This window comes from Chiloscyllium plagiosum, chromosome 23 (assembly GCF_004010195.1).
Source record: "Chiloscyllium plagiosum isolate BGI_BamShark_2017 chromosome 23, ASM401019v2, whole genome shotgun sequence".
Lineage (NCBI taxonomy): Eukaryota > Metazoa > Chordata > Chondrichthyes > Orectolobiformes > Hemiscylliidae > Chiloscyllium > Chiloscyllium plagiosum.
This window is the reverse complement of record NC_057732.1, coordinates 18,608,484-18,636,300: the sequence shown is the minus strand read 5'-3', so window position 1 is coordinate 18,636,300 and position 27,817 is coordinate 18,608,484. Positions and strand designations below refer to the sequence as shown.

Below are 27,817 nucleotides of genomic sequence, written 5' to 3'. Positions count from 1 at the left end.
ATAGGCAAAGTCTTTTCCCTGGGGTGGGGGGAGTCCAGAACTAGAGGGGCATAGGTTTAGGGTGAGAGGGGAAAGGGGCAACTTTTTCCCCCAGAGGGTGGTACGTGTGTGGAATCAGCTGCCACAGGAAGTGGTGGAGGCTGGTACAATGACAGCATTTAAAAGGCATCTGGATGGGGACGTGGATAGGAAGGGTTTGGAGGGATATGGGCGGCAAATGGGACTGGATCAGGTTGGGATATTAGGTCGGGATGGGCCGAAGGGTCTGTTTCCGTGCTGGACATCTCAACAACTCTGAGCGGCCGAACCAATGTCCTGTCCAGCCTCAACATGACCTCCCAACTCCTGTACTCAATACTCTGACCAATAAAGGAAAGCATACCAAACACCTTCTTCACTATCCTATCTATCTGCGACTCCACTTTCAAGGAGCTATGGACCTGCACTCCAAGGTCTCTCAGTTCAAATCCCTCCCCTCCCTCCATAACCCTGGATTCCCTTTCTGGTCGGAAAACGTCTCATAAATGCAGGAGGTCATTAGCAACAGGATCTAGGGCAGACGACATAACGATTTTAGCTCTTTCAGATAACGGCCTGCCTCAATTCCTCATCCGCCACCCGAGAAAAATTGACCCACCGCCCCAAAACCTCTTTAAATACTTTGGGGTGATTTAGCCTGAGCCCACCCTCCCCTCCCGCCCTTGGGCAACAAATCTCCGGGAGACACTACTCCAGGGTTCACCAACTCTCCAGGACGAGACAGTCTCCCCGGATCGAAGGGGGTCCTCATTTTCCCCACACCCCCACTCCTGCCCCAACACCCCCTCCCCACCCCCAAAGCATCGTGGTCTTTGGGGAGGGAGCGGATTTCTTTCTTCACCTCTCTACACCCCTCTCCCTCCGCACCTGTCAGTCACTTTCCCAACTCCCCCACCCGCCTCACCCCTTCCCACAAATAGTGGGGGGCCGGTGTGTGAGAGAGGGGGTTACGGGGAGCGGGTGGGGGTCAGCTCTGTGATGCAACGTCACACAGAAATTCTCAAAGGTTTAGGAAAATTCTGAGGGGGTGGTGGGGCGATGTGGGGAGGGGGCTTCATTTTAAGGGAGTTCTTTAAGATTTCGTCGGGTGCTCGTTGTTGTGGTTCTGTTCGCCGAGTTGGAAGTTTTTGTTGCAAACGTTTCGTGCCCTGGCTAGGCGACATCATCAGTGCTTGGGAGCCTCCTGCGAATCGCTTCTTAGCACTACAGCGGACAGCTGAAACTGACAACCGGAAGCGGCAGGGACAGACCACTATAAACACTGGAGGAAACATCAAAGAAGCGCTTCGCAGGAGGCTCCCAAGCACTGATGATGTCGCCTAGCCAGGGGACGAAACGTTTGCAACAAAAACTTCCAGCTCGGCGAACAGAATCACAACAACGAGCACCCGAGCTACAAATCTTCGCACAAACCTTGAACCCATCCAGATGCCTTTTAAATGTTGCAATTGTACCAGCCTCCACCACTTTCTCTGGCAAGTCACACCATATACACACCACCCTCTGTGTGAAAAAGTTGTCCCTCAGGTTCCTTTGAAATCTTTCCCCTCTCACCTTAAATCTATGCCTTATAGTTTTGGACTCCCCTACCCCAGGGAAAAGATCTTGTCTATTTACCCTATCCACACCCCTCATGATTTCATAATCCTCTATAAGGTCACCCCTCAGCCTCTGACTCTCCAGGAAAAATACCTCCAGTCTATTCAGCGTCTCCCTATAGCTCAAACCCTCCAACCCTGGCAAAATCCTTGTCAGCTTTTTCTGAGCTCTTTCAAGTTTCACAACATCCTTCCTATAGCAGGGAGACCAGAATTGCACACAGTATTCCAATAGTGGCCTAACCTGTACAGCCACAACATGACCTCCCAACTCCTATACTCAATGCACTGACCAATAAAGGAAAGCATACCAAATGCCGCCTTCACTATCCTATCTACCTGTGACTCCACTTTCAAGGAGCACTGAACCTGCACTCCAAGGTCTCTTTGATCAGCAACACTCCCGAAGATCTTCCCATTAATTGTATAAGACTAAAAAGGAAAAGAACTTGTATTAGGAGGGCAAAATGAGGCCATGAAATGTCTTTGGCAAGTCGGATTAAAGGGAGCCCCAAGGTATTTAAGCGCATATTAGGACCAAGGGGGATAATAGGAAAAGGAGATCTGTGCAAGGACAAAGGAGGGAATTTAAGTGTAGGACCAGAGGAAGTGGTTGAGGTCCTAATGAGTACTGCATCGGTATTTACCAAGGTGAAAGATATGGCTGATAGTCAGTTTCAAGAGGGGTTTGTTGTGCTCTGGGGCATGTCAATATAATGGAAAAGGTCGTGTTGGATGTCTTGAAAAACATTAAGGTAAATAAGTCCCCAGCACCTGTCGGGATCTTTGGGTGAAAGTGGCAACACAAGTGGTAAAGAATGCATAGAGCACCCTTACATTTATTGGTCAGGGCATTGAGTATAAAAATTGGCAAGTCATATTGCAACTCTGTAAGGCTTTAATCAGGCACATTAGGAGTACTGTGTGTGGTTCTGGCCACCACATTATAGGAAGGACAGTCAGAATCTTTTTTTCCCAGGGTGGAAATGTCAATACCAGGAGGCGTAGATTTAAGGTGGGAGAGGGAAACATTAAAGGAGATGTGTGAGCGAGGTTTTTTTTTTACACAGAGGGTGGTAGGTGCCTGGAACATGCTGCTACAAGAGGTGGTAGAAGCAGAAATATTCACAAAGTTTAAGACGCATTTAGATAGACACATGAGAGGCAGGGAATAGAGGGATACGGACTATGTTTTTACAGATGGAATTGGTTGAGAATAGCATCTTGGTTGGCACAGACATAGTGGGCCAAAGGGCCACTTCTGTGCTATACTGTTCTATGTTCACAGACTTTGAAAGACCAATTTTACTCACATTAAAGTATAAACTGGAAGAATAACAATGAAAAACAAAATCACTATTGATCCCTGATGTTTGAGAACCTTTGATTAGGTTCATGCAAATCAACTGGTAGTGGTTTTGGTGATGGCGGTCATTGGTACTGGCTACTTTTGGGGTATGGATTTCTCTGGGAGATATATTACTCAAGCCACACCCTCCACAGTGGCAGGTCCTAACGAGCAGAATTTTCCATCCCTGTGTGGAAGCAAGGGACACCCTTAACTGTTTGGTACCTCTTTCACTTACAGCAACACAAGACCTCAAGCGATGGATGCTGCTCCACAAAAAGAAGACAGCATTGTTTGCAGAGCGAACTGTGTTGATGGAAGGATCAATGAGCAGGGAATTAGGTTTTGGAGACCATAGATGGCCCAACATATCCCACCATGGTGAGGCTCTGTCCCTGATGTGCACAGACGGGTGGTACTCTCACCCTCCCTTACCTTCCAACTGTCTCATCTCAGCTGGTAATAAAGTCCACTCTCATCTGCCTTCTAACGCCCCATGTATTATGACAGAACAAGCAGAAGGAGACCCTTAATTGCCACTTGGACAGTTAAGGCCTCAATAGGCCTAAAGGACAAGTCAACTAGTGGGCAGCTGACCCCCCACCACACTATGGAGAATGGGTTGGGAGTGCCAGGCAGGTGGTGGGCATATTTTACATGCACATCTCCACCTAAAACATGCCAGTGGGTGGGCTATAAAATTCTCACCAGGATCTTAGGATTTGCCTTGAAGGTTTGCACTTTGTTGAGAAAATGGAAATAATTTTGTGGAGCTCATTATTGCAGGATGTAAGCAGAATAACAAATACATTAGGTGCTGTTTCGATTACAGGGAAGCAATTAGCCCGCTCCTGTGCTGTGTATATAATTTTGTGTATGAACTACAAGAGTGAAAGTTGCTCTTATTATATCAAGCTTTTAGGAACAGTCCTTGCCTTCGCAGGCCCTAGATTAGCTTGTTAAACACTGTTCTGTGTCTAATTTTATGTTTCATACATAGAAGCATTTTAGAGCTGCACACTTCAACAATAACTTTGCCTCAGAAATTATCCCAATAGCAAAACTAAGTAAGTGAAATATTTCTGCTACAAATTATTCACAATTGTTCACAGTTATGTCAAGGTTTAACAGCAAAGGAAGAGATAATTTGCCGTACTTCTCTGTGCTGCTGTTTCTCTCAAGCTAATCAAAATTCATCCCACTGTCCTGCTTTCTTCGCATAACCTTGCGCCTTCTTTTGTTTCAACGATTTATCCAGTTTCGCTATAAGGGGTGTCCTCCTACTCCCACAAGGGAAGTGAAATGCATATAACTGTTGGAGATCTGGCTCCTCCTCTTGCTGCCTTCAGGTTGGTGGGAAAGCCAAAGTGACCTTCACCACTTACTACCAGTTACAATTACAGTCTGTCCTTATGTGTAAGTGGGAAGAGAAATCACCTTGGTTTTTGTGTGTGTGTGCGCATTTAAAATGGATAAAAGAACAGTGATCAGAGTCTCTTGAAGATGTTGGTGCAACAGATTAGGCAAGTTTTATAATGGGTGGGCAATCCCTTTCACAAGTTGGTGGGTGCAAGCTACCATCATTGTAACTGGTGCACCAGCATAAAGTACAACTCCTGCCATCCTCCTTTACTGTACATCATAAAACCCTGGTTAAGGAACCAGCCCTGAGCATCTCAACAACCATGTATTTGTAACAGGTACTGCCACATAGCATCCTAGTTGAGTTTTTGCCCATTCATCATTCAGTGATTTCTTATACTAAATGACTTTAGATGAAGAAAGCTTATTTGGGGTGATTACCTGATCTGTCCTTCCATTTTAAACCTTTTATTTAAGCAATATTCATTTCTCTTTGTGTTTTTTTTATTTTAGTCATCTCTGTACCTGCAATGCCTAAAACACAATTTCTGGCTAACATGCTACTCTTCTCTTTTATTTGTTTTCAAATAAATATTCATATCATCTTTATTATTTATATAGCTTTCTACCCCTTAGTTCTGCCCCATACATCAATCAGTTCCAGCAACCATTTATCTGATCTATATCACCTAAGTGACCGTGGTGGGGTTAGCCAGGACAGTAAATTCAGAGCCACCAGAACTGTCCAGGTTTGAACTTGACACAAATTGAATGTGGGTTGGTTAAATTAGTGATGAAGTATTCTAGTGCAGTCCTTTCTATCTATCTTTCAGTGGCAGCCAGGGAACTGAGGGGAAAAGGTGTGATCTGTCCTAATCTAACTTCTGGATATTCACACCTTCCACTAAGAATACTAAATAATCATTGGAATTGGACTTCTTGCATGGAGATTGCTTTTCCATGTGATTGCCTGTCTTCCTGCCCTGATCAGAGCCAATAGAAACTTAGGAACAGGAGTAGGCCATTCAGCCCATCACACTTGCTTGACTGATTGAATACATGCCGTCTGCCCATACTATTCCCATAACACTTTAAGCCAATCCCCTTTACTTCATTGGTCAATCAGTAGCCAAAGAATGATTGACTTGCAATTCTTCAACTTTTTCGCTTGTGCAGAAGAGTTTTCCTCCTCTGAAGTGGTCAAGACAGATGACACTGTCGAATGGCAGATTGAATCTTTGGCTTCTGACTATATAGCATTGTAATTAGTGCATCAGCATGTGACAGAATCATACTGCAGATTAGATGCATCTTATAACCCAACTTGGGCATCTCCCAGGTCAAAAATAATCTGTGTTTTACTGAATGAACTTTAATTCGTTCACAGACAAGTTAGTTATTTCCTTGGTGATTCTATATTTGCCCTGTTATCTCAGCAACAATAAATTGACAAATGTGTTTGCATAGGAAATAATTTTTTACTGATTTGCATAACAGGATAGATTTGTAGTCGGCTGGGTATTAGGAAAAGGGTGGATGGCTATAGGTTAGTGATTGCTCAGGTGATTAACTGTAGGCGTATGCGTGGGATGAATGAGAGACTGTGGGTTACTGAATTATCAAATGACTGTGTGCATAAGGCATTGCCAGCCTGCCTGCTTGATGATTACATATGTGGGAGGGTTGTATTCAGCCAAATCCTCTCCTGGATTAACTGTTACTGAAATCTCTCATTTCTGAAATGGCCTGAGCTTTTTATTTGTAGATAGAGCTTTATGGGCGCTACTCACCTTCAATGCAGTCACATACAGGTGGGTGATGTATATTGACAGACAGACAGACCACTATTTGATGCCTTTGCCTCATGCGGATGTGGACTCTGCAATTGGCATTCCATCTGCTACACCAGCTTACTCTCAGGCAATGAAAATGCAAGTTATCTTTCATATGTTTTGCTAGTAAGATAACATACTCTCACATCTGCAGCATCACCGACCTCTTCCCTTTCTCTTCATTCTTCCTGTGAAATTTTCATACATCACATAGATAGGGTTAAGAAGGCATTTAGCATGCTTGGCTTTATTGCTCAGACCATTGACTATAGGAGTTGGGACATCATGTTGAGGTTGTACAGGAGATTGGTGAGACTACTTTTGAAGTACTCTGTACAGTTCTGGTTGCTTTGTTGTAGGAAGCATATTGTTAAATGGGAGAGGTTTCAGAAGAGATTTACCAGTATATTGCTGGAACTGGAGAGTTTGAGTTATAACGAAAGGCTGGATCGGCTGGGACTTTTCTTCGGGGTTGAGGGGTGACTGTACAGAGGTTCAGTAAATCATGAGGTCCATAGATAAGGTGAATGGCAAAGGTCTTTTCCGTAGGGTAGGGGAGTACAAAACTAGAGAGTTTTTTTATGGTGAGAGAAATATATGAAAGGGACCTGAGGGGCAACCTTTTCACACACAAGGTGGTTTGTATGTAGAATCAACAGCCAGAGGAAGTGGTACATGCGGTACAGTTACAAAATTTAAAAGACGTTTTGACAGTACATGAATAGGAAAGATTTAGAGGGATATGGGCCAAACATAAATAATAGGACTAGTTTAATTTGGGAAAGTTAGTTGGCTGGGATGAGTTGGACTGAAGTGTCTCTTTCTGTGCTGTATGACACAATCATTCTATCTACAGACACAGCCAGTAATGGTCTGAAGCTTGGCTGATCCCACCATATTGGTACATGAGCTGGTTCCCGAGGATGCCAGGCTTTAAGCAAAGCCAAATTAGACCCTTATTTTGCCAGTTGAACAAAGATAATGTTTCATGAGAGATTCTCACTTTTCTCCCTGTATTGAATTTTACATCGAAAAGCCTTGAACCAATATGGTGAGATTTGAATGGAATTAAAATCTGGAATGAACTAGTCTAAAGGTAATGTGGTAACCAATTATCGATTGTTATAAAACCTATCTGGTTCATGGATATCCTTTAGGGAAGGAAAGGTGCCATCCTTACCCGGTCTGGCTTGCAGGTGACTCCAGCCTCACAGCAACGTGGTTGACTCTTAACTGCTCTCTAAAATGAGCCAGAAAACCCTTCAGTTGTATTACAACCATTACAAGCCTAAAGCAGGGAATGAAACTGAATTAACCATCTGGTATTAATCTTGGCACTGTAAAAAATAATGGTAAAACAAACCCTGTTGACCCTTCAAAGCCCTTGCTGGGGGCTAGGGCCAAAACAGAAAGAACTGTCCCATAGACTAGTCAAGGAACAGCTTGACATTGTCTGTAAGGTATGAGCGTATGAGTATGACGATGTCCCAGACCCACCATCAACATCCCTGGGTATGTCCCATCCCATCATCTGGAGGTGGCAGAGCAGGGATGGGGAGTGAGGGTGGGGAGATGGGGGGAGCAGTTGAATGGGAGAGGTTGGGGGTGGTATTATGATAATCCTCAGCTTTCGCTCTGGATGTCATGAAGTCTCATGGCATCAGGCTAAATGCACAATAAAATCTCCTGTTGATTACCACCTACTACCCATCCCTTAGATGATGAACCAACATTCCTCCAAGTTAACTTGCAAATGCACAGAATGTACTCTGGGTAGCTGACTCCAACGTCCTTCACCAAAAGTGGCTTGGTAGCATGAGTACTTACCAAGCCGTAAAGGACCTTGCAGCCAGACCTGTCATTGGGCTGGTGGTGAGGGAATCAAAATGGGGAAAAGACTTTACCTCATTCTCATCAAGCTGTCTGTCACAGATGCAGTCATTATGAAGCCAAAGTCCTGGCTTCACATTGAAGATACCTTCCATCGTGTTGTGTGCGACTCACCATGTTAAATGGGACAGATTCTGAATAGATTGAGCAATTTGAATTCAGGCTGCACAAGCTACCGTGCACCATCAGCAGCAGCTGGACTTATTCAACCGCAATCTTTAACCTTATGGTCCAGCATAATCCCTGCTCTAGCATTGACATAAAACCAGGATATCAACCCTGGTCCAAGGAAGAGTACAGTAAGGCATGTCAGGCAATAACCTGGCGAAGCTACAGCGCAGGACTATTTGTGTGCCAAATAGCATAAGCAGTATGCAATTAGGACTCTGATCTGGACCAAACGACTGCCTGTCATCTTCTAACTAGTGCATTCCCCATGGCAACACCTTGATCAATCAGAGACCACTTACCAACTAATCTGTCTTCCCACAGTCAATGTTGTTTTCCCTTTGTACTATGGTTTCTTGTGAATTGCCCTGATGAGTGCAAGATGAAAAGCTTCAATACAATTTGTCTTCCCAGCAATACTCACGTTCTTCCAGTCTCTTGCTGAGGTATGTTCGAGTGCTTGCCTTGTAGTACTTTGGTGCCCTTTCTTATGTTGAGCAATTTGAAAATGTTATTCCACACAACCTTAAAAAAAAGCAACGCCATCCCCTACCGCCCACATAACCTTGATTCTGTGGTATACCCTGATATTTGGCAGATAGAGTAATTTTTGTTCAGAGAATTTCTCTTACCGTATTTATTTGTAACATTTTGCTGCATTGATTAATGCAATTAAATCCTCTATTACATTGTGCTTTCAGGTCACTGTGCCATAGAGCCCTCAAACAGTTAGATGAATCCCTCACCTCAAATAGTTCTTGATCTCAGTGGTGCTATCCTGCGAACTAAACTTCATTTGGCCTACATGGCAGTAGGAGGAATAAACAGAGAGTAATCAATAAAACTGTTTGCTGCCTTGTAGATAATACAGAATAGTGCTACAACCACAACTCTGGTATGAAGCAGTTCATAGAGTCAAAGTCATACAGCACAGAAACAGACTCTTCATTCTCACCAGCCCATGCCGACCATTATCCCAAAATAAACTAGTCCCACCTACCTGCGCTTAGCCCATATCCCTCCAAACATTGCTAATCCATGTACTTCTCTAAATGTTGTAACTGTACCTGCATTGACCATTTCGTCTGGACGTTCATTTCACACACAAACCATTCTCTGTGTAAAATAAAAATTGCATCTCACGTCTTTTTAAAATATTCCTCCTCTTACCTTAAAAATATTCCTGTTAGCCTTCTCAGATGCAGCAGCTTAGTGAAACTAGAGACCAGAAATGGAGGCTAAAACTATGATATAAATGTCTATCACCTTTCCATTCTTCAGAAATTAAAATCCTTTCAATTTATAAACAAAACAATGTGTTCAGTGGCAACCTGCTCTGTTACAGTGTGCTCACATTTTGGGTTTGAATCTTATCTGACCAACTGTCTTTCCAAAAGGTTTTAAATACAGATTAGTCTAAATTCTCAGAATAAAACTATTCTCAGGTTTAGCAATAATTAGGATTAATATGGTACTGTAGAGACTGCCAGTATGAAGTGATAAACAGAACTTTGCTATCAGTAAGTCACATGTTATTGACATCAATGTTAAACTGGGATTATGCAGCTGAAGTTCTCCACTGTATTTAAGTATTCTTGAGTCAAGACTTTGTTAGTAGGATAATGGTTAGGCATAATGTGGTAACATATTTCATTTCCCAGAACTGTCAGCCTTTTTGACAAGCTTTTATTGCGAAAGTAGAACAGCACTTTGTATTCAAACAGATGAGTATAGACTGTCACCTAAGAGCTGCATTAAATTCAACCACTGGAATTTTTAGAAGGAAGAAACTTTGTGGAAAGTTTGATTTTCGTGAATAGCCATATCCGGTTGATTATATTATTAGTTTAACTCAACTTTGGATCATTTGACTCCTATTATTTCACAGAAGTTTATGATTTAGGAGGTAGTATACTGTAATATGTGATATGTTGTCATTATGTCTGTCTATGCACACATGCGGGTGTCACTTGGGGCTGCTGTTCTAATCTTTCCATTACTTAAAATTCTAGAAATGGGAGCTCACAGAGCTGGTAATTTTACGGATGTTATTGATTTTATTGGTTTGATTAGTTCACATTTAGTGTGGGAATATTGAGAGTCACCCACTTCCATTCGCAAGTGTTCAATAACCATTGAAACATTTCTTGTATGGAAGAAAAGGAAGTATGAGAAGAATATAATGAATACTGAAAGTGGAGAACAGGAAGGCAATAGGAAATCTGGGATTGTCAAGCAAAGGCATACTTAAGGAGCAGATGTCTTAAACCAAAGCAGGAGGAAGAAAGACCAAGGGTACGGGTAAAAACAACAACTTAGCAGTGAATGAATTGCCAATGATGAACTGAGAATTGTGTAGGAATCCAATGCCAAAGGAATGGAGGGACGCCATGCTTGTTCATGAGGGAAGAATTGGTCTCAAATAGATTGGGACAAAGATCTGCAAACATGGAAGAAAATTTCTGAGCCCAACAAATTGGGACATGGGGAGTGAATGGATCTTGAAGGAATGTGGATTTTGTAACATAAAGTCAATGGGGGTTGGGCAGTAGGTGTGAGGTGATGTAAATTAACTGGGCTTCAAGATCAGCTGAGATGGTTTTTGCACTGATCAGAATGCTGCTTCTCAGTCTTCCTTCAGATGCTTCCACTGGTTTGCAGGAGGCACAGGGTGACTTTATCACACTTATAAAAGATCTCTGACTCATTAATTAAAAGCCACAGTTTATTGCAACTGCTGAAAAAATAAAATTGATTTCTTCAAGCTTAAAGTAGCTTTTACTGTAGAGAACAGAGAAAAGTCCTGAGCTGGTGGAGGACCTAATGAGTTTCTAAAATCCTGTTCATAGTCCTAAGCTGATAAGCTACCTGAGAACCAATCATATAGTTTTTGGCAGGCCGAAGACCTATGTCATCAGTAACTGGTCACCAGTCCACCTCTTGTCAGCTACCTCTTGTCAGCTGAATCACCACTTGCACAGACTATTGGCTCCAGCAGCTGTGGAAACAGTGCTTACAAGGAGTGGCAGGCTCTTTGCTTTCAGAAATGTGCAATAATCCTTCAGCAATCTTTGGTTTTTTAAAAAAATAGTTCTGTCGGCATTTCAGTCCACAATTTAAAAATACAGAAAAATAAAGACAGGTTTTTTTTCAAATATGAAAGCTCATTTTTAGTCAGGAAAGGAGGCAACTCAATGGTTGTCATGGAAGTAAGCCGATGGGATCCAAGGAAATTTGATAAATTACATCTAAATTGGCTAAGTGGCAGGAAGCAGAGGGCGATGAGGGGTATTTTTCTGACTGGAAATATGTGTGTAGTCATGTCCCACAAGGGTCAGTGTTGGGGCCCTTGCTGTTTATGGTTTAGATAAATGATTTAGATTTGAATGTAGGAGGGTTGATCAGTAAGTTAGCGGGCAATAAAAGTTGCTAGGAGTGGTAAATAGTGAGAAGGATAGCCGTAGACTACGAGAGGATTTTGAATGGCTGTTCAGATGTGCTGATCAGTGGCAAATGGAATTCAATCCAGATAAATGTGAGGAGATGTACTGGGGCAGGACAAACAAGGCTAGGAAATTTCTAATGAACCTTAGGATCGGGGGACCTTAGTGCGCATGTTCACCAGTCCCTTAAGGTATCAAGACAATGGTTAAGAAGGCTATGGGATACTTGCTTTTATTAGTCGAGGCAGAAGTTTTAGAGCAGGGAGCTTATGCTGGAACTGTATAAAACATTGGTGAAGCCACAACTAGACTATTGTGTGCACATTTTGGAGGGATATCATTGCACTGAAGAGGATGCGGAGGAGATGTTGCCAGGATGTTGCCTAGGCTGGAGAGTTTCAATTATGAAGAGTGATTGGACAGACTGGGGTTGTTTTCCTTAGAGCAGAGGAGATTGAGGGGGGACATGAGATGTGTAAAATTATGAGGGGCGCAAACAGGAAGAAACTGTTCCCCTTGATGGAAGGATCAATGACTAGGGGCATAGATTTAAGGTAAGGAGCAGAAGGTTTAGGCAAGAGGGTTTTGGAACTTTGGAAATCACTGCCTTTAATGGTGGGAGAGGCAGAAGCCCTCATAACATTTAAGTGTTTAGATGTATAATATGATAACATTTTGGCATCGTTATTGGATTAGTATTCCAGATACCCAGGCTAATGCTGTCAGGACATGGGTTTGATTCTTTGTCAGGTGCTAAAATTTGAATTTAACAATAAACTTGGTTTTAATGGATAGTTTAATGGCGACCATGTAACAATTGTTGAGTGTTCTCAAGACCAGGGAAGGAAATCCACCATCTTTACCCAGTCCAAATAAGTGACTCCAGACCCACAACAACTCTGAACTGTCCTTTGAAATGGTCCAAGCAGGCCAGTCAGCCCAAGGAACAACTGTAGTTGGGCAATAAATGCTGGTCCAGCCAGTAACACCAATAACCCATGAACAAATTTGTAAGCACTCTTTGTGATATGTAGAGTGAAATGAAGGTTCACTAGATTAGTGCCTAAAGTGAAAGATTGTCTTCTGACAAGAGGTTGAGTATACTAGGTCAATATTCCATGCAATTTAGAAGAATGAGACGTGATATAATTGTAGTATATAAAATTGTTTCGCCTGGGACCAGAATCCAGAAATAGTGTCATAGTCTCAGAATAAGGTTCAGCCATTTCGGACTAAGGTGATATGACATTTCCTAACCTAGAGGATTGTGAATCATTGAGCATTCACTGCTGAAAATCTCAATCAAAGGTTCTTGGATATTAAAGGAATTGGGAAGAAGGACAAGTTAGCGTAGAAGATTAACCATAAACTTGTTGGTTGGCAGCGCAGGATTGAACGATTGGCAGACCTATTGGCATTCCCATTTCTTATGCAGTTTGTGTAATTAGGACGTGAGTAGCTGATTGGGCAGAGAGATCTTTTTCATTCACATTCTTGATCAGTTAATGAGATTTTTGTTTTCTTAATACGGGCTGGATTTTACAGGGTGGTTCAAACCTCTGCTCCTACCCCCTTAATAAAAAGTTGAAATGCTGCACATCAATGATTCTGACAGCTTCTCCATGACAATTTAATCCTGGAAGTTAATTGATTAGAGGTAGAACTCCTACCCCCCATTCACAAGAAGATATCCTGCTTTAGAGAGGTGCCAGCCAATCTGAGGAGCCTAGGTATGTCCAGGGTCTGGGATCTCAGTGAGGGGTGTATGATCTCAGGTGGAAGAGGATAAGGGAGTCAGATCACCATGGGAGGGGGAGTGTCACCAGTGGGCTCAGGGAGCCTGCAGAGAAGGGTCCTTTCATTCTTTTGTCTGGGCTGGTGTCAAGTAAAGGTGCTGGGCATCCATCCAACTGTGAACCTCCACAGGCAGTAGAATGAGATCCTTCACTGGCCTATTCCTGCCCATTAATCATCCACATAATTGCCTCAATAAGCCGAAGGATGGGTTAGTGAACTACCTGACACCCTTGATGCCTTCCATAACATTTCAGACTGGTCTGGCAGGCAGGTAGGTGGCAAGAAAGCCACTGACTGGATCTTGCATCCCATGCTCAAACGCATGCATGAGGAAGCATAAAGTCAAAGTCCCTAATTATTTTCTGAGGTCTTTAAGAGTATATCTGTTGTAATATAAAACAGTAAAGTCCAGACACAGTGGTCAAATCAGGATCACTTCGCAGTATTGCCTCTTTTCTCTTTCCATTTGCTGGTTTTGCTGCTACTTTCCTTTTGTATATAAATATTACTGAAAATTAAAGCACATGCACATAAAAATATGTAGCTAGAATGTTATAATATCCTTGCCTTGTTTCTACCTGCCACTCTTCTCCCGTTCCATTTTACCATTTGCCCGTACTTTCATTGTATTACCATCCCTTTCACTCTCTGCAAATATTATCCAAAGAATGTTCTCAGTTGTTAAAGTTCTGCCATTTTGAGGTCAGTTTGGAAGAACACTATTACAAAATCCCCCGAATTATTACGGTATGGCATTCCACAATTCAGCATTTGGATTGGAGTTTTGTCAGTCTTGAATGGATAGATGAACTGTCCATTTAAAACTCAAACTTAAACTTCCCCAACTTTGGGGAGAGTCACATATTTGTCCATTAAAAACTCTGTCCTTTGTACTTTGACCTACTTGTGTACACAAGTATCTATTGCATCACACATAGCTTGCGGTCACAATCAATTGTTAAATCTTAGAAAATATGTTACCTTTTCATTTGCTTGGTTCATTCATGTTATCTTTAAAATGTAACTTCCCTTTTTTAAAATAAAGTCACTTCTGTCAATTTTTTTTCTAAGTTGTCCAACGTTGGATTCCACCCTTAATCTGATGTCAGCACTATACCAAATGATAGCGAACTGTGGCCGCAAATGTTTTCAGGATATGTAAATCCTAGTAACCCCCTTTGAAAAAACCTGAAAACTAAATTGAAAATGTTTCACTGAAATAAATGACCCTCATGTATATTACATAAAAAAGATGAATGGTAACCACAGAATAAAACTGTTCCGTTGCTATAACAGTCCTTTGTATAGCACAAACACGGCTGAGTGGATCATTTTGCACAGCATCTAAATTGATTATCATTTATTTCCCTTGCTCCATCACATGTACAATAACAATGTCAAACTTAAAGAGTCATCCTTTAAAGGCATTATTTTCTTAGTCTTCCAGACACCATCACCTGTCACTGTCAGCTCGCGATGCTTCTCACTTGTTATGGTCTGGCGGTAGTCCAGCTGGTTAAAATTAATGGCCAAATGTTCACAATATAACAGTTCTTCATTGTTTCGTAATCCCTATTGGAAATTACACGTGGATTGCAGCAGGAGCCGTAGTTACAGTGTGCATTTCTGATAATGTTCTTGCCAGCCATAATGAAAACTGAAAGAAAACGTATAATGTTAATTTTTTTTTCACTGCTTTCTTTAAATGAACCAATTTTGCAAACACATCTCTGAGCTTTTAAGTCTTTTGTGAATTGTTAAATGTTGTATAATAGTCCAGCCAAAAGGAATTGTGTTTCAGTTGTGCTTGAACTAAGTTCAAGGATTTTTTGCCTCCCCCTCTGATTTGTTCTGCTCTTTGCTTTGACAGTTAATTGCACGTAGTTCAATTCAGACATTTTCAATGAGCCTATCAGTTGGCACTGTTGTTACCACAATATTTATTATTGCTGTAACATTTGAGGTATTAGTGAGGATTAAGATGTTTCAAATTGACAAATTGATGGAGAATAATTTGCTTTGAGTCCAGAGTGAACAAATTGTTTTAATTATTATATGTTCATGCAGCTCTGCAACAAAACAGCTCATTTCCAAACCAGCTGAACAATAAAACAAAAATCATGGTTGAGGTAATGGTGGTGATAGGCTTCTTGTTAGTCAAGAAAGTCCACCATAAGTAAACTTACTGCCTCTCATGACTGAATAATCTGGGTTTGATTTGATTTATTATTGTCTTGTGTATCAGTGAAAAGGTTTGTTTTGCGTGCAGTACAGGCAAATCATACCATACAAAGTTCATAGAGTGATAGAAATTGGAGGTGTAGTTGACAGCAAAAAAAGATTACCTCAGAATACAATGGGATCTTGATCAGATGAGCCAATGGGCTGAGAAGTGGCAGATGGAGTTTAATTTAGATAAATGTGAGGTGTTCCATTTTGGAAAAGCAGATCAGAGCAGGACTTATACAATTAATGGTAAGGTCCTGGGGAGTGTTACTGAACAGAGACCTTGGAGTGCAGGTTCATAGTTCCTTGAAAGTAGAGTCAGAGGTAGGTAGAATAGTAAAGAAGGCATTTGATATGCTTTCCTTTATTGGTCAGAGCATTGAGTTGGGAGGTCATGTTGCGGTTGTACAGGACGTTGGTTAGTCTACTTATGGAATATTGTGTGCAATTCTGGTCTCCTTCCTATCGGAAAGATGTTGCGAAACTTGAAAGGGTTCAGAAAAGATTTACAAGGATGTTGCCAGGGTTGGAGGATTTGAGCTATAGGGAGAGGCTGAATAGGCTGAGACTGTTTTCACTGGAGCATCAGAGGCTGAAGGGTGACCTTATAGAGTTTTATAAAATCATGAGGGGCACGGATAGGATAAATAGACAAAGTCTTTTCCCTGTGGTATGGGAGTCCAGAATTAGAGGCCATAGGTTTAAGGTGGGAGGGGAAAGGTATAAAAGGGGCTTAAGGGGCAACTTTTTCACACAGAGGGTGGTGTGCATATGGAATGAGCTGCCAGAGGAAGTGGTGGAGGTGGGTACAATTACAGCATTTAAAAGGCATTTCGATGGGTATATGAATACGAAGGGTTTGGGGGGATATGGGCTAGGTGCTGGCAGGTGGGACTCGATTAAATTAGGATATCTGGTTGGCATGGATGTGTTGGACCGAAGGGTCTGTGCTGTACGTCTTTAAGACTCTATAACTGGGTGAGGAATACAATGTTAAAGCTGCAGAGAAGGTAGATGCAAGATTATCCATGCGTGTCCATAGAGTATACAGTTTCTGTAGTCATTGTTGGTGTTTGGGGAAGCTTCTGTAGTTTTGCCCCCCCTAGCCTTCCACTGGACACATTGATGTTGCAAATTTGACCGAGATGATCCTTAAACCATTGCTGAACCAATTGAATTGCTTGCCACCACATAGGATAGTCAGCTGCAGGGTTTTCCCAAGACAGATCATCTAAAGTACAGAAGTTTGTAAGGTTTTTTTTAAAGGGTTTCTTTCTCTCATTTATGCTGATCACCTTGACGTTGTGTGTGCTGAGCCAGTTCCCCCATAGCAGATCTCCTTGGGGCTTAATAGTCATTGACCTTTCTGGACGGTCATCTCCCTGGTGTTGAGACCAATTTATAATAGATGTTTAATAACATTTTACATTATTTTGAACTAGCTGAGCCAAAAATGCAACATTCAATGATGGTTCAGTATGTTGAGGGAATTGCCACATGGATCTACAGATAGACATGGTTGCTGATCTCAACAACATTAGTGTAGCCAGTCACTGAATCAATGTCAGATGTTGCTTTATGGACCAGAGGAAAAGCTGAGTAGGAATGCTACAGCAGTCTATTGTCAGGTTTCTGGGAAACAGCTAAGGATAAAATTCAGATGGTATCTCACCTCACCTCCTGACTATTAGGTATCTGTGGTAAATAATAAAACGGAGAGTTCTCATTGGATGGTAAATTCCTTCCAAGTATAATAGTCCTGCACTGTATTGTTCAGGATCCCTCACATATAAATCAGTTTTATCTGCAGGTTAATGAAAAAGAAAATAATGCAATAAAAATGTTTGACGACCTTGTGACACTGTTTTTACTTTTGTTTACAGCCAAAACAACGGACTTCACTGATTTCCTCACAGGAGGTATATAGACCGAGTCATGTGTATGATCAGTCAGAGGTCAGTTCATCTGCAGGCTATGCCAGTGTTAATACTACACCTCCTATTAGCCCTGCCAACTACTCCATTGGATCAATAGAAGGCAGCGATCTCATAGGTAAGATAATGGTTTGGAAAGTATAAAATATTACAGATGTTTTGTTTTTATGCTTTAAAGCCTGTAATCGACAATAACACATTTATATAATGTATTTTCTTCTACACATGTATAGTTATTTACTGTTTCACCATTTTTGGCAAATTAAAATATACAGTACAATTTCTTAAAATAAAGCATTGATAAATCACACGGCACAACAGGGGCCTGTGGAACTTAAAAAGAATCAATTTAAAATGCACAATAAAGCGGAAGAGAGATTGCAATGTCTAGTTTGTAGAAATCAAACAATTTCTACCAACTACCAACTAATCTATTTAATAGGATCTCATATGATACTTCATGCAACTCTAATCCAATACCATTGAACTATCAATAAAGCAGTTGAACAAGAGATTAAATATTATAGCATTAGGGGTCGACTGTGGTTCAGTAATAACAGCCTTGCTTCAGAGTCAGAACATTGTGACTTGTGCTCCACCTCAGAGAGTTTGGGCTGACATTTCACTGCTGGTCTTACTGCCTTTCTGATATGCAGTAAACCAACTCTTTGTCTATCTCATCAAATAGTTAGTGCATCATTCAAAGAGAAAGAAAGCTCTTCCAACATCCTGGGACATAGCATTTCTCACCTAACGTTATAAAAAATTAACATCTGGCCTTTTATCCCACTGCCATATTAACTGTACAACATGATAGCAGTAACTACTCTTGGAAAAAGGCTTAACTGCCAGTGAAATACTTCAGAATATCTTGTTGTAGAAGATGCAAAATTCTTTGACTTATTTTATTTCAATTTGCATACTATCAACAATGAAAGAACCTGTTGTCTAATAGACAATAAGTGCAGGAGTAGGCTATTCTGCCCTTCAAGCCTGAATCTAAGCTAATGAAACAAAAGTGAAGCAGGTGGAAACTTTATTTGTATTTCATGTCAAAAGAAATCTTATTACAGAATGATTAATGTTTACTCATTAATGTATAAGGGCAGAAATCACCAAGACAGGTAAGCCAAGATCTTTTTCCCTTGTCCAATCCCCAGTGCAAGTATGGTATGATGTATTTTCAATCATCCTGAGCTAGTCATGCCGACTCTGGCAAGATGGGATGAGACACAGTCCAGTACCACCCAATGGAAGCGAACTCAGCATCGTAAGCAGTTAAAATCCAGGCTTTTTATTTGACTCCATCTAATACATCCTACATGCCACAACTTAATGAAGAATGTATCACCTTTGGCATTAGTTCTACATTCATGATTGGAATCACAGGGTACTTCAGCAAAATCATGAAGCCATTCTGAGTGCACAGGAATAAAACAGCCCATTGTATGCAATATGAAGCATAATTGTAAAATTGTGATTGATTTTGTTAGGTTTGTATATTGCTGCCCTTCAAGAATCTCTCTCATTGTGAAAAGAAATTTTGGTTAATAATACATGGCATGAAAAGCATTACTTGTGATTTGTTTGTATTGGGACAGGACCGTGTCGAGGTATGCCGAGATGAGTTCGGTTGGGCAGGAGCAGGCTGAGACGATGGGTCGTCCGGGGCAGTCAGGTTATAGAGTGAACCAAGGCAATTCTCACCAATGATAAATAATGTTCACTACTGAGGTGTGTAGACCAAATAGCCAAAAGCTTGTTCAAAGAGTTCAGTTTGAAACAATGGTTTAAAAGAGGGAAGAAAAGTGTGAAGAGTTTATGGAATGAATTCCAGAGCTCATGGACTAGGCACCATGGGCACAGATGGTAAAGTGATTAAAATTGATGGATGCTCTCAAGAGGTTATACTTAGATGAGCATGTATATGTTAGAGGGTTATGTGGCCAGAGAGGATCACAGCAATTGTAAGGAACAAAGCCATGGACTGATTTGAAGGTAAAGATGAGAATTTTAAAACTGAAACATCGATTTAACCAGGAGCCAATGTAGATCACCAACTGTTATGGTAATGGATGGATGGGACATTGTGCAAGTTAGTGCTTTGAATTACTTCAAGTTTATGGAGGGTAGAATATTGGTCCCTGACTAATGCATTGTAATAGTCAATCCAGAGGATACAATAGCCTGGGTGGAGTTTCTGCTCTAGATGATCTCAGTTAGGAGCAGTGTTACGGCAAATTAAATGAGCATTTTTTTGTGATGGCATGGATATATGATTGAAAACTCATTTCTGGTATTAAGGTTTTATCTGATTAAATCTATAGCTATGAGACAGACAGATCGAGTCACTAGCCAGGGAATGGAGTTTGTGGGGAGGATCTAACATAATGGCTTTGCCCTTCCCAATATTTAATTGGAGGAAATTTCCGTTCATTCACTATTGGATATTAGACAAAGAAGGTGATAATTTAGCAACAATGGAAGAGTTGAGAGGGTTGTTGGTGAGATAGACTTGGACATGTAAAACTAATATGTTTTCGGATTATGTCACCGGGGGAATCATATTGATGAGAAGTAAGGAGTGGGTAAGGATAGATCCATAGAGGACATCATAAGTAACAGAGTGAGTAGAAGTTATTGTCTAGCTACGAATGGATAAATAATAACAGAACAGTAAGCGCAGTCCCACCCAAGTAACTGCAGTGGAGAGGCATGGGAGACGATTGGTGTGGTTAACCCTCTCCTATACTGCAGATGGACAAAGATGAATGAGGAGGGACAATCTAAACTTTGTAAGTGTGATAATAGCAGATGTAAAATGGAGAAGGAGAGAACTGTCAGTTGTCTCAGCTAACATATTAGCAGGAAATGATGCTACCTAGTCAGCAGTTTAGTGGGAATAGGGTTGAGGAAACAGGAGATGGTGGGCGTCTTGTGACAAGGTGAACTTGGGGATAGCATGAGGGGATTGGGGAAGTAAAGAAACTAGAGAAGCAAAGGGCTAATGCAGAGAGTGCTTTTGAGGAAGTTTTGCTTGGGGAGGTTGTGACTGAGAGGGAAATGGCAGTAGTATCTGATCTTCTAGTTTCAGTCCTAGTGACAAAAAAGATCATGATCATAATGTTGGAGTTGAAGGTAGAAGAGACAGGATAGAGGGATACCACCTTTATTAAGTGTGTTGGTTTTCAGAAAGATAATAAATGATAAATAACAACATAGATAGCATAGACATGGTAGTTTTCCTCAGTTAAAATTCTGAATTATTTTGCCTCTAATCTCCCATGGCAAAGTCAAGATATCTCCTCTGCTTACCTTGTTTGGCTTCTTATCAATAGCTCAAGTATCTCTGCCATTTTCTGCCATATTCACAATATACCAAGGATTTTGCAGAGTGCACCATAACTCAACATCTTCTGAAAAAAAAAGTCACCTAAATTTCAACTTCATTAGCTGAAATGTTTAAATTATAAATGATGGACGGAGGTGACTTGTGCTCAATCATTCAGTCACTTGGCTGTCATTTCAAAGTGCTTCAGTTGGATCATAGAAAATAACTCACAAGCTAGAATGGCAGTTAGTTATCCAGGTAAAATAAATGAGAAAGTATTTCTGTTTAGGATGAATCTCATGTTTATTCAGGAAAATCTTTTTTTCTGGACATTAATATATTATATACTCCATGAGGGACTGAAAGCTCTTATGATTTATGTTAGTTCTTATGGACACTTTCTAATCAGAGATATTATTACATGTGACTGAACCTGAGTCTCCTGGCTCAGAAATAGGGACCACCAGAGCCCCCCACATAAGTTGTTTGGTTGATGCTAATTAAATCTCCACATTGGTATATTCAGTTAGAAAAAGCAGCAGTAATACACAATTCGACTGTGTCCCCAACAGTATACTGCACATATACTTTGAGCTTTTTGTGTACTCTGGGAGGAATGAACACATCAAATTGTACCTGGGACCAATCTGCTCATTATATCCTGATAGAGGTGGACCTGGGATCCTAATTGATGCCATAACAATCACTTTCAATTGCTTGCAATGAACCTTTAGCCAGAACACAAATACTGACAGCTGGGCCATTTTGAGCCTCAGGCAGAGCAGCTGGAATTATTGAGGACTCAAGGGAGACATTCTGATAAAGCTGCAATATGTTTTCCCAAATGAGCTGAAATCTAAAATCTAAAACAACACTGCTTTTCTGACAAATGTAGGAAGTGATCTATGGCGAGCAGATTTTTTTCCCCAGAAGTAAGTCTCCCCAGCCATTCCTTCATGGATGACATAACCAATCCTTCCCTCCTCCATGTTGAATACCATTTGAAAGAAGCACTAAAAATAATAAAGGGACATAATGTATTTTTGTGGGAACTTCAATGTCGATAACCAAGAGTGCTTCAATACCATCACTACTACCAGACTGGACCCACAGCAGCCGTGAGGGTAACCGACAGAACTCCTGCTTCATTGTTCTTGTCATTCCACCTACTGATCCAAGATAGTTTTGGCAGGAATAACTAGCACACAGTTCTTATGGAGACCACGTCCCATCCACAAACAATCATGAGGACACCCACAATCATGTTGTGTGACGCTATCATCGTACTAAATGGAAAAAGCTCACAACAGATTTGGCCGTTTAAAACTGGGTATCCTTGAGAATGTATGGGCCATCAGCAGCAGCAGTGTTGTATTTAACAACAACCTGAAACTTCATGGTCCAGCTTATTCCCCACTCTACCATTACCATTGAGACAAGAGACTAATTCAGTGTGGAGTTTAGTAGACCATTCCAACAGCAGCACCTATAAATGAGATGCCAATGCACTGAAGCTAACAACACCTGCATGGTAGAAAGGGAAGCCATATTCTATGGATAGAGCTAAGCAATTCCACAGCCAGTTGATCAGGTTTCAGCTCTGCAATCCTGCCATATCCAGTCATGCAAGGTATTGGCTATTTGAGATACTAACAAGAGGCAGAGATTCTACAAATATCCCCATCCTCAATGATATACAAACCAGAAAATAAGCACAAAAGACAAGGTGGAAATGTTTGCAACCACCTATAGTCAGACTTACTGACAAATACCAGTATTCAGCTTAGTTGGAGACACTTGGATATTGCAAAGGCTGTGGGCTCTGACAATATTGAAGTCCTTGTGTTCCAGAATTGGCAATGCCCCTAGCCAGGCTGTTTCAGTATGGTTATAGCTATGTCCTGTTCTTACAAATAAAACATCCAATCCAGCCAATAATTGCCTTACTACTCTACTCTTTTTTTCATTATTCTTTCTTGGGATGACAACATGGCTGACAAGACCAGCATTTGTTCCCCATCTCTAATTGCCTTTCAACTGAGTGGCATGCTGAGACATTTACAGAGGGCAAATAAGGGTCAACCACATTGCCATGGGTCTGGAGCCACAGGGTAGACCAGAATAGATACAATAGCAGATTTCCTTCTCTGAAGGACATTAGTAAACCAGGTGGGTTTTTACAATAATTGATGGTAGTTATGATGGTCATATTTTGATGAGACTAGCCCAGATTTATTGATTGAATTTAGATTCTACTAATTGTTGTGGAGGATTTGAACCCATGTTTACAGAGCATCAGCATGGACCATTAGGAGCCTCGTGACATTATCATTCGGTCACTATCTCCCTCCAATTATAAGTGCTACCTTGTCATCAATGCTCTGTTCGAGTTTTATTAGAGCCACAGACTTTGTTACGGCTTTTATCAAAACATGGATGATTCCGTTGAACTCAGGAGGTAAAGTAGAAGGGAAAGCCCTCAGTATCAGGGCCATGCTTGATATTGTGACATCAAAGCAGCCCAAAGAAAAGTCAATGAGAGTCAAGGAAACATTTCCCACTAGTTAGAATCACACCGAGCACAAAGGAAAATGTCCTTCTTACTGGAGACCAATTAGACCTGGGTTCAATTCCCACCTCAGGCGACTGACTGTGTGGAGTTTGCACGTTCTCCCCGTGTCTGCGTGGGTTTCCTCCGGGTGCTCCGGTTTCCTCCCACCATCCAAAGATGTGCAGGGTCAGGTGAATTGGCCATACTAAATTGCCCGTAGTGTTAGGTAAGGGGTAAATGTAGGGGTATGGGTGGGTTTCGCTTCGGCGGGTCGGTGTGGACTTGTTGGGCCGAAGGGCCTGTTTCCACACTGTAATCTAATCTAATCTAATCTAAATCTAAATCTCAGCTCCAGGACATTACCTCAGGATGTCCTCAGTGTAGTGTCCTGAGCCCAGTCATATTCAGCTGCTTCATCAGTGACCTTCTCTCCATCATGTGTTCAGGAATGGCAATGTTCATTCATGGGTACATAATGTTCAATACCCTTGCAACATTTTGGACACTCCATATCTACATGCAACAAAATCTGGTCAACATTCAGGATTACGAGGATATCTATCAAGTAATGTTCACACCATAGAACTGGCAGGAAATGGCTATATCCAATGAGACAAGATCTAATAATCAGTCTGAAACTTTAGCAGCATTATACTGTTGCTGAATTTCCCACCAGCAATATCCTGGGTGTCTAACTGGAACAACCATATAAATACTATAGCCACAAGAGAAGGTCAGAGATTGAGAATTGACAATAGAACAGGTCCTGACATGCAGATGTTTACAAGATCCCAGATATTCTTGTGGTCACTTGGGAAAGCAAGTAAAAAATCTTCACCTGTTGCTGAACCTGCAAATTCTGCATTAAAAAAAATGCATTTAAATTAATTGGATTCCCTCCCCCAATTGGTATTTTCAGTTATTTAACACTTTTATAAAATCCATGGTGTGTCATTAGAACGACTATTTTCAATGTAATTAATCAAAGTGCCATTTTTAATTTGGAAATGAACACACAGGCAGTCTGCAGGAGGGCGCATAAATTCTCCTGACTACATTTGAACAGATAGTAGTGCAGATTAATTTTTCCTTGTCGTCTGTCATTTTCTGAAATTATATTAAGATTGTGTTGGAGCTAAAAATAAAGAAAGGTGTTTGCAAGATTTCTTTTTAAAGATGAGTAATTTCGTAACTTTCGAAATGCAATTGAGTGATGCGCTACACAGGGAACATCACTTTATTAAATCTGTCGACTCAATAGCATACATCTTTCTATCCTTAGCAAGGAAAATACATTGCTGGTATGGAATGATTCAAAGGACAAATAATTTTCATGAGCATAGAAAAAAATTACATTTAAAACCAGCATAGAGATACAGTTATTTGATACATTTTAATAATGTTTAATAATCCTCCTTGTTTGAACCATCCAGTCTAAAAATATTGAGCATCCAAGTGCCGAGCATGTTTGAGGTGAGCACAGACTGTGGCATTTATTCCTGCAGTTGTAGCCCATCTTGTTCTGTTGAAAGGCTCAGTGTGATATTAGTAGGCGGTGAATGATGCTGGAACAGTTCCATTATGAGCTTTCTGCTGTTACAGTGAAGCTGTACGAATAATATGACAGTGTGAGTCAGATTGCTTCTGCAGCTGACGCACTCGGGAGACGGTTTGCAGCTCAGTTCGGTCTGGCACTGCCACACCTAAAGGGTTTACTTTCCATGGAGAGTACTGATTACTAAGAGTACCAGGTCCACTTCAGCTGCAGTTTTTTAAAAGCCCTGCTTAGTGCAAACTAATGAACTGATGTCCTATTCATTGGGAATGCTAGGATGGTAAACTAGCAGCAGTGAGCACAATTGGAGAGCACTATTTTCCACAGTATTGTATTTTTTTGTGTTCTGTATTATTAATTTTATGACACCAGCTGTACTGTTTCCAAGGAAACAAGCACTGTGCAAGCAATGTGTGAATTACTTTGCATTTATCTGTCAGGGAGAGGGGAAAAAAAGGCTTTAAACAATCTGTAATAAAGTGAGAATTTTTAAAGTGTGACAAATATAATTTCATAGTTAATTCATCTTTGTGATGCAATGTAGGACCAACTGTTGTGTGCACGTAGTGTGTATAAAATATTTGTAACATATTGCACACAGGTACAAACATATATGTTATTAAATGCATTTAAACAAATTTAGCCAAATACATCTCGATTAGATCAGTATACCAGAAGAGGAACTACCTTGTGTTATCCCGAGCCAGAAATTAGTTCCCAGCAATTCTGTGACACCCAACAAGTTATCACAATAGAGTCAGTATTTTGACAGTATCTCTAGCTGAAGAATGGTGCTTGTGCATTAACATTGCTTGAGATGCAGGAAACACAATAGATTTTTCCCAAATTAGTTTTAAAGCCACAATCGTCATGCAGCAAGGCTTTATCTTCATTATACTTATGATTTTAACTTCTGACTTAATGCTTTTAGCTGTTGGACTGGTCCAGCAGCATCACTGTTGCTGTGAGTGAGAAGGTTGCATTTAAAGACTTGAATACAAAATTGAATCTTCTACTGCTGCAAAGTAGTAGAAGTGCTGTCTTTCAGATGAGGCATTAAACCTTTTTGCTCTCTTTTTCTTTCTCTTTCTCTCTCTCACCTGGATGCAAAGTGAATGCTTTTCAAAGAGGAGCAACAAGGTATATCCCATTTGACATTTATCCCTCTATCATACTGCATTAAAATAGATTACTGCAGATGCTGAAAATCTGAAATAAAAACAGAAATTCTTGAAACACCAAGTTAATGTTTCAGATCAGTGACTTTTCCATAGAGAATCAGGTCTTTCCATTGATGTTTCTGGCCTCTTGCTGTGTGTCAGGTTTTTGCTGTATTTCCTAAAATGCAACAGTCAAAACACTTCAACACTGTTTCATTAGTATTGTGTTGTTTTGGGGATTCAGCAATGATTAAATATAGGTCTCTTTCTTCTGTTTCTTGTCTGTGCCTTTTTTCATCTCATGTTGTGGTCTAACAAATGCATGACAAAATGCCTCATAGGTGTAGATTAGGCTAGAAATGGGAATAATACAGTTTGAAGATATGTTTCTTCTGAACTGTTTATCAAAGATTGTCTGATGGTAAGAAGGTGCATTTCACTCGATCATGTTTTGTGGTATCTTCATATAAAGTTGGATGCATTAACTTCTGTGAAGGTGAATTACATAGGGAGATATCCACGTTCGTGAGCGGTGCTCTAGTTGCTTAGTTTCTTTTACAGATGTGATTTAGTGCACTTTTGGCTATATAGGAATGTTATGTTGGCGACCATAGTAAGCTGGATTATCACTTAGATATTGTTGACTAAGCTGTTGAGATGTGCCATATTTTTACCATAAGAAGCTGATAATTTGTTCATTATGAATGAAATTTGTTTTGATTCACAAAAACGAATGTGGTTATACAGTAGTTTTGTTACTTAAGATTTTTAAAACAGCACAGTCTAGAATATTACATTTCATATAATTGTATTAAAAGTAGTTTCAACATTCGTGGCATATTGTTATTATACAGTCATTTGTTGAGTAAAAATATGTGTGCTATCAAAAACTGTAAAGAATGTTACAAAAATCATGGTGTTACTCTCGGTCAGTCTGGAGCAACCTTTATGTACAACATGACGTAATGTACATTTAACATTTTGAAGAGAATTGAGAGAATACTGAAGTAAGAGTTAAAGAATGAATGTCATAAGTCATCAATTTTCGCATACATATAAACTAGAAACAGGAGTAACTATTCAATAAGAAAGTAGCTGATCTGATTGTGATCTCAATTCTACTTTCCTGCTTACCTTTTGAATCTCTCATTAGCCAAGAGTTTTGTTCATTTTAAATGACTCAGCCTCCACTGCTCTCTGGTGAAGAGAGTTCTGCAAATGTATATCCTCTGTGGAAAAGTTTTCTCTTCATCTCAATTTTAAAAATGAGGTCTCCCATTTCAGCTGATATCCTCTAGTTCTAGTCTCTCTAACAAAGTGAAATATCTTTTCAATGTTTGTGAGAAGATTTGTAGCTCGGGTGCTCGTTGCTGTGGTTCTGTTCGCCGAGCTGGAAGTTTTTGTTGCAAAAGTTTCGTCCCCTGGCTAGGTGACATCCTCAGTGCTTGGGAGCCTCCTGTGAAGCGCTTCTGTGATGTTTCCTCCAGCATTTATAGTGGCCTGTCCCTACCGCTTCCGGTTGTCAGTTTCAGCTGTCCGCTGCAGTGGCCGGTATATTGGGTCCAGGTCTATGTGTTTGTTGA

At 40.7% G+C, this 27,817-nt stretch overlaps 1 protein-coding gene across 18 annotated transcripts in view; it reads left to right on the top strand.

Moving 5' to 3' along the window:
- The window catches only part of anks1b (ankyrin repeat and sterile alpha motif domain containing 1B), an 813,858-nt gene that overhangs the window by 657,276 nt on the left and 128,765 nt on the right, over positions 1–27,817 (top strand). For all 18 annotated transcript variants that reach the window (XM_043713629.1, XM_043713643.1, XM_043713627.1 and 15 more), the window contains one exon: positions 17,587–17,755. In XM_043713629.1, the coding sequence (XP_043569564.1) occupies positions 17,587–17,755 (169 nt within the window). The remainder of the gene's footprint in view (positions 1–17,586; positions 17,756–27,817) is intronic.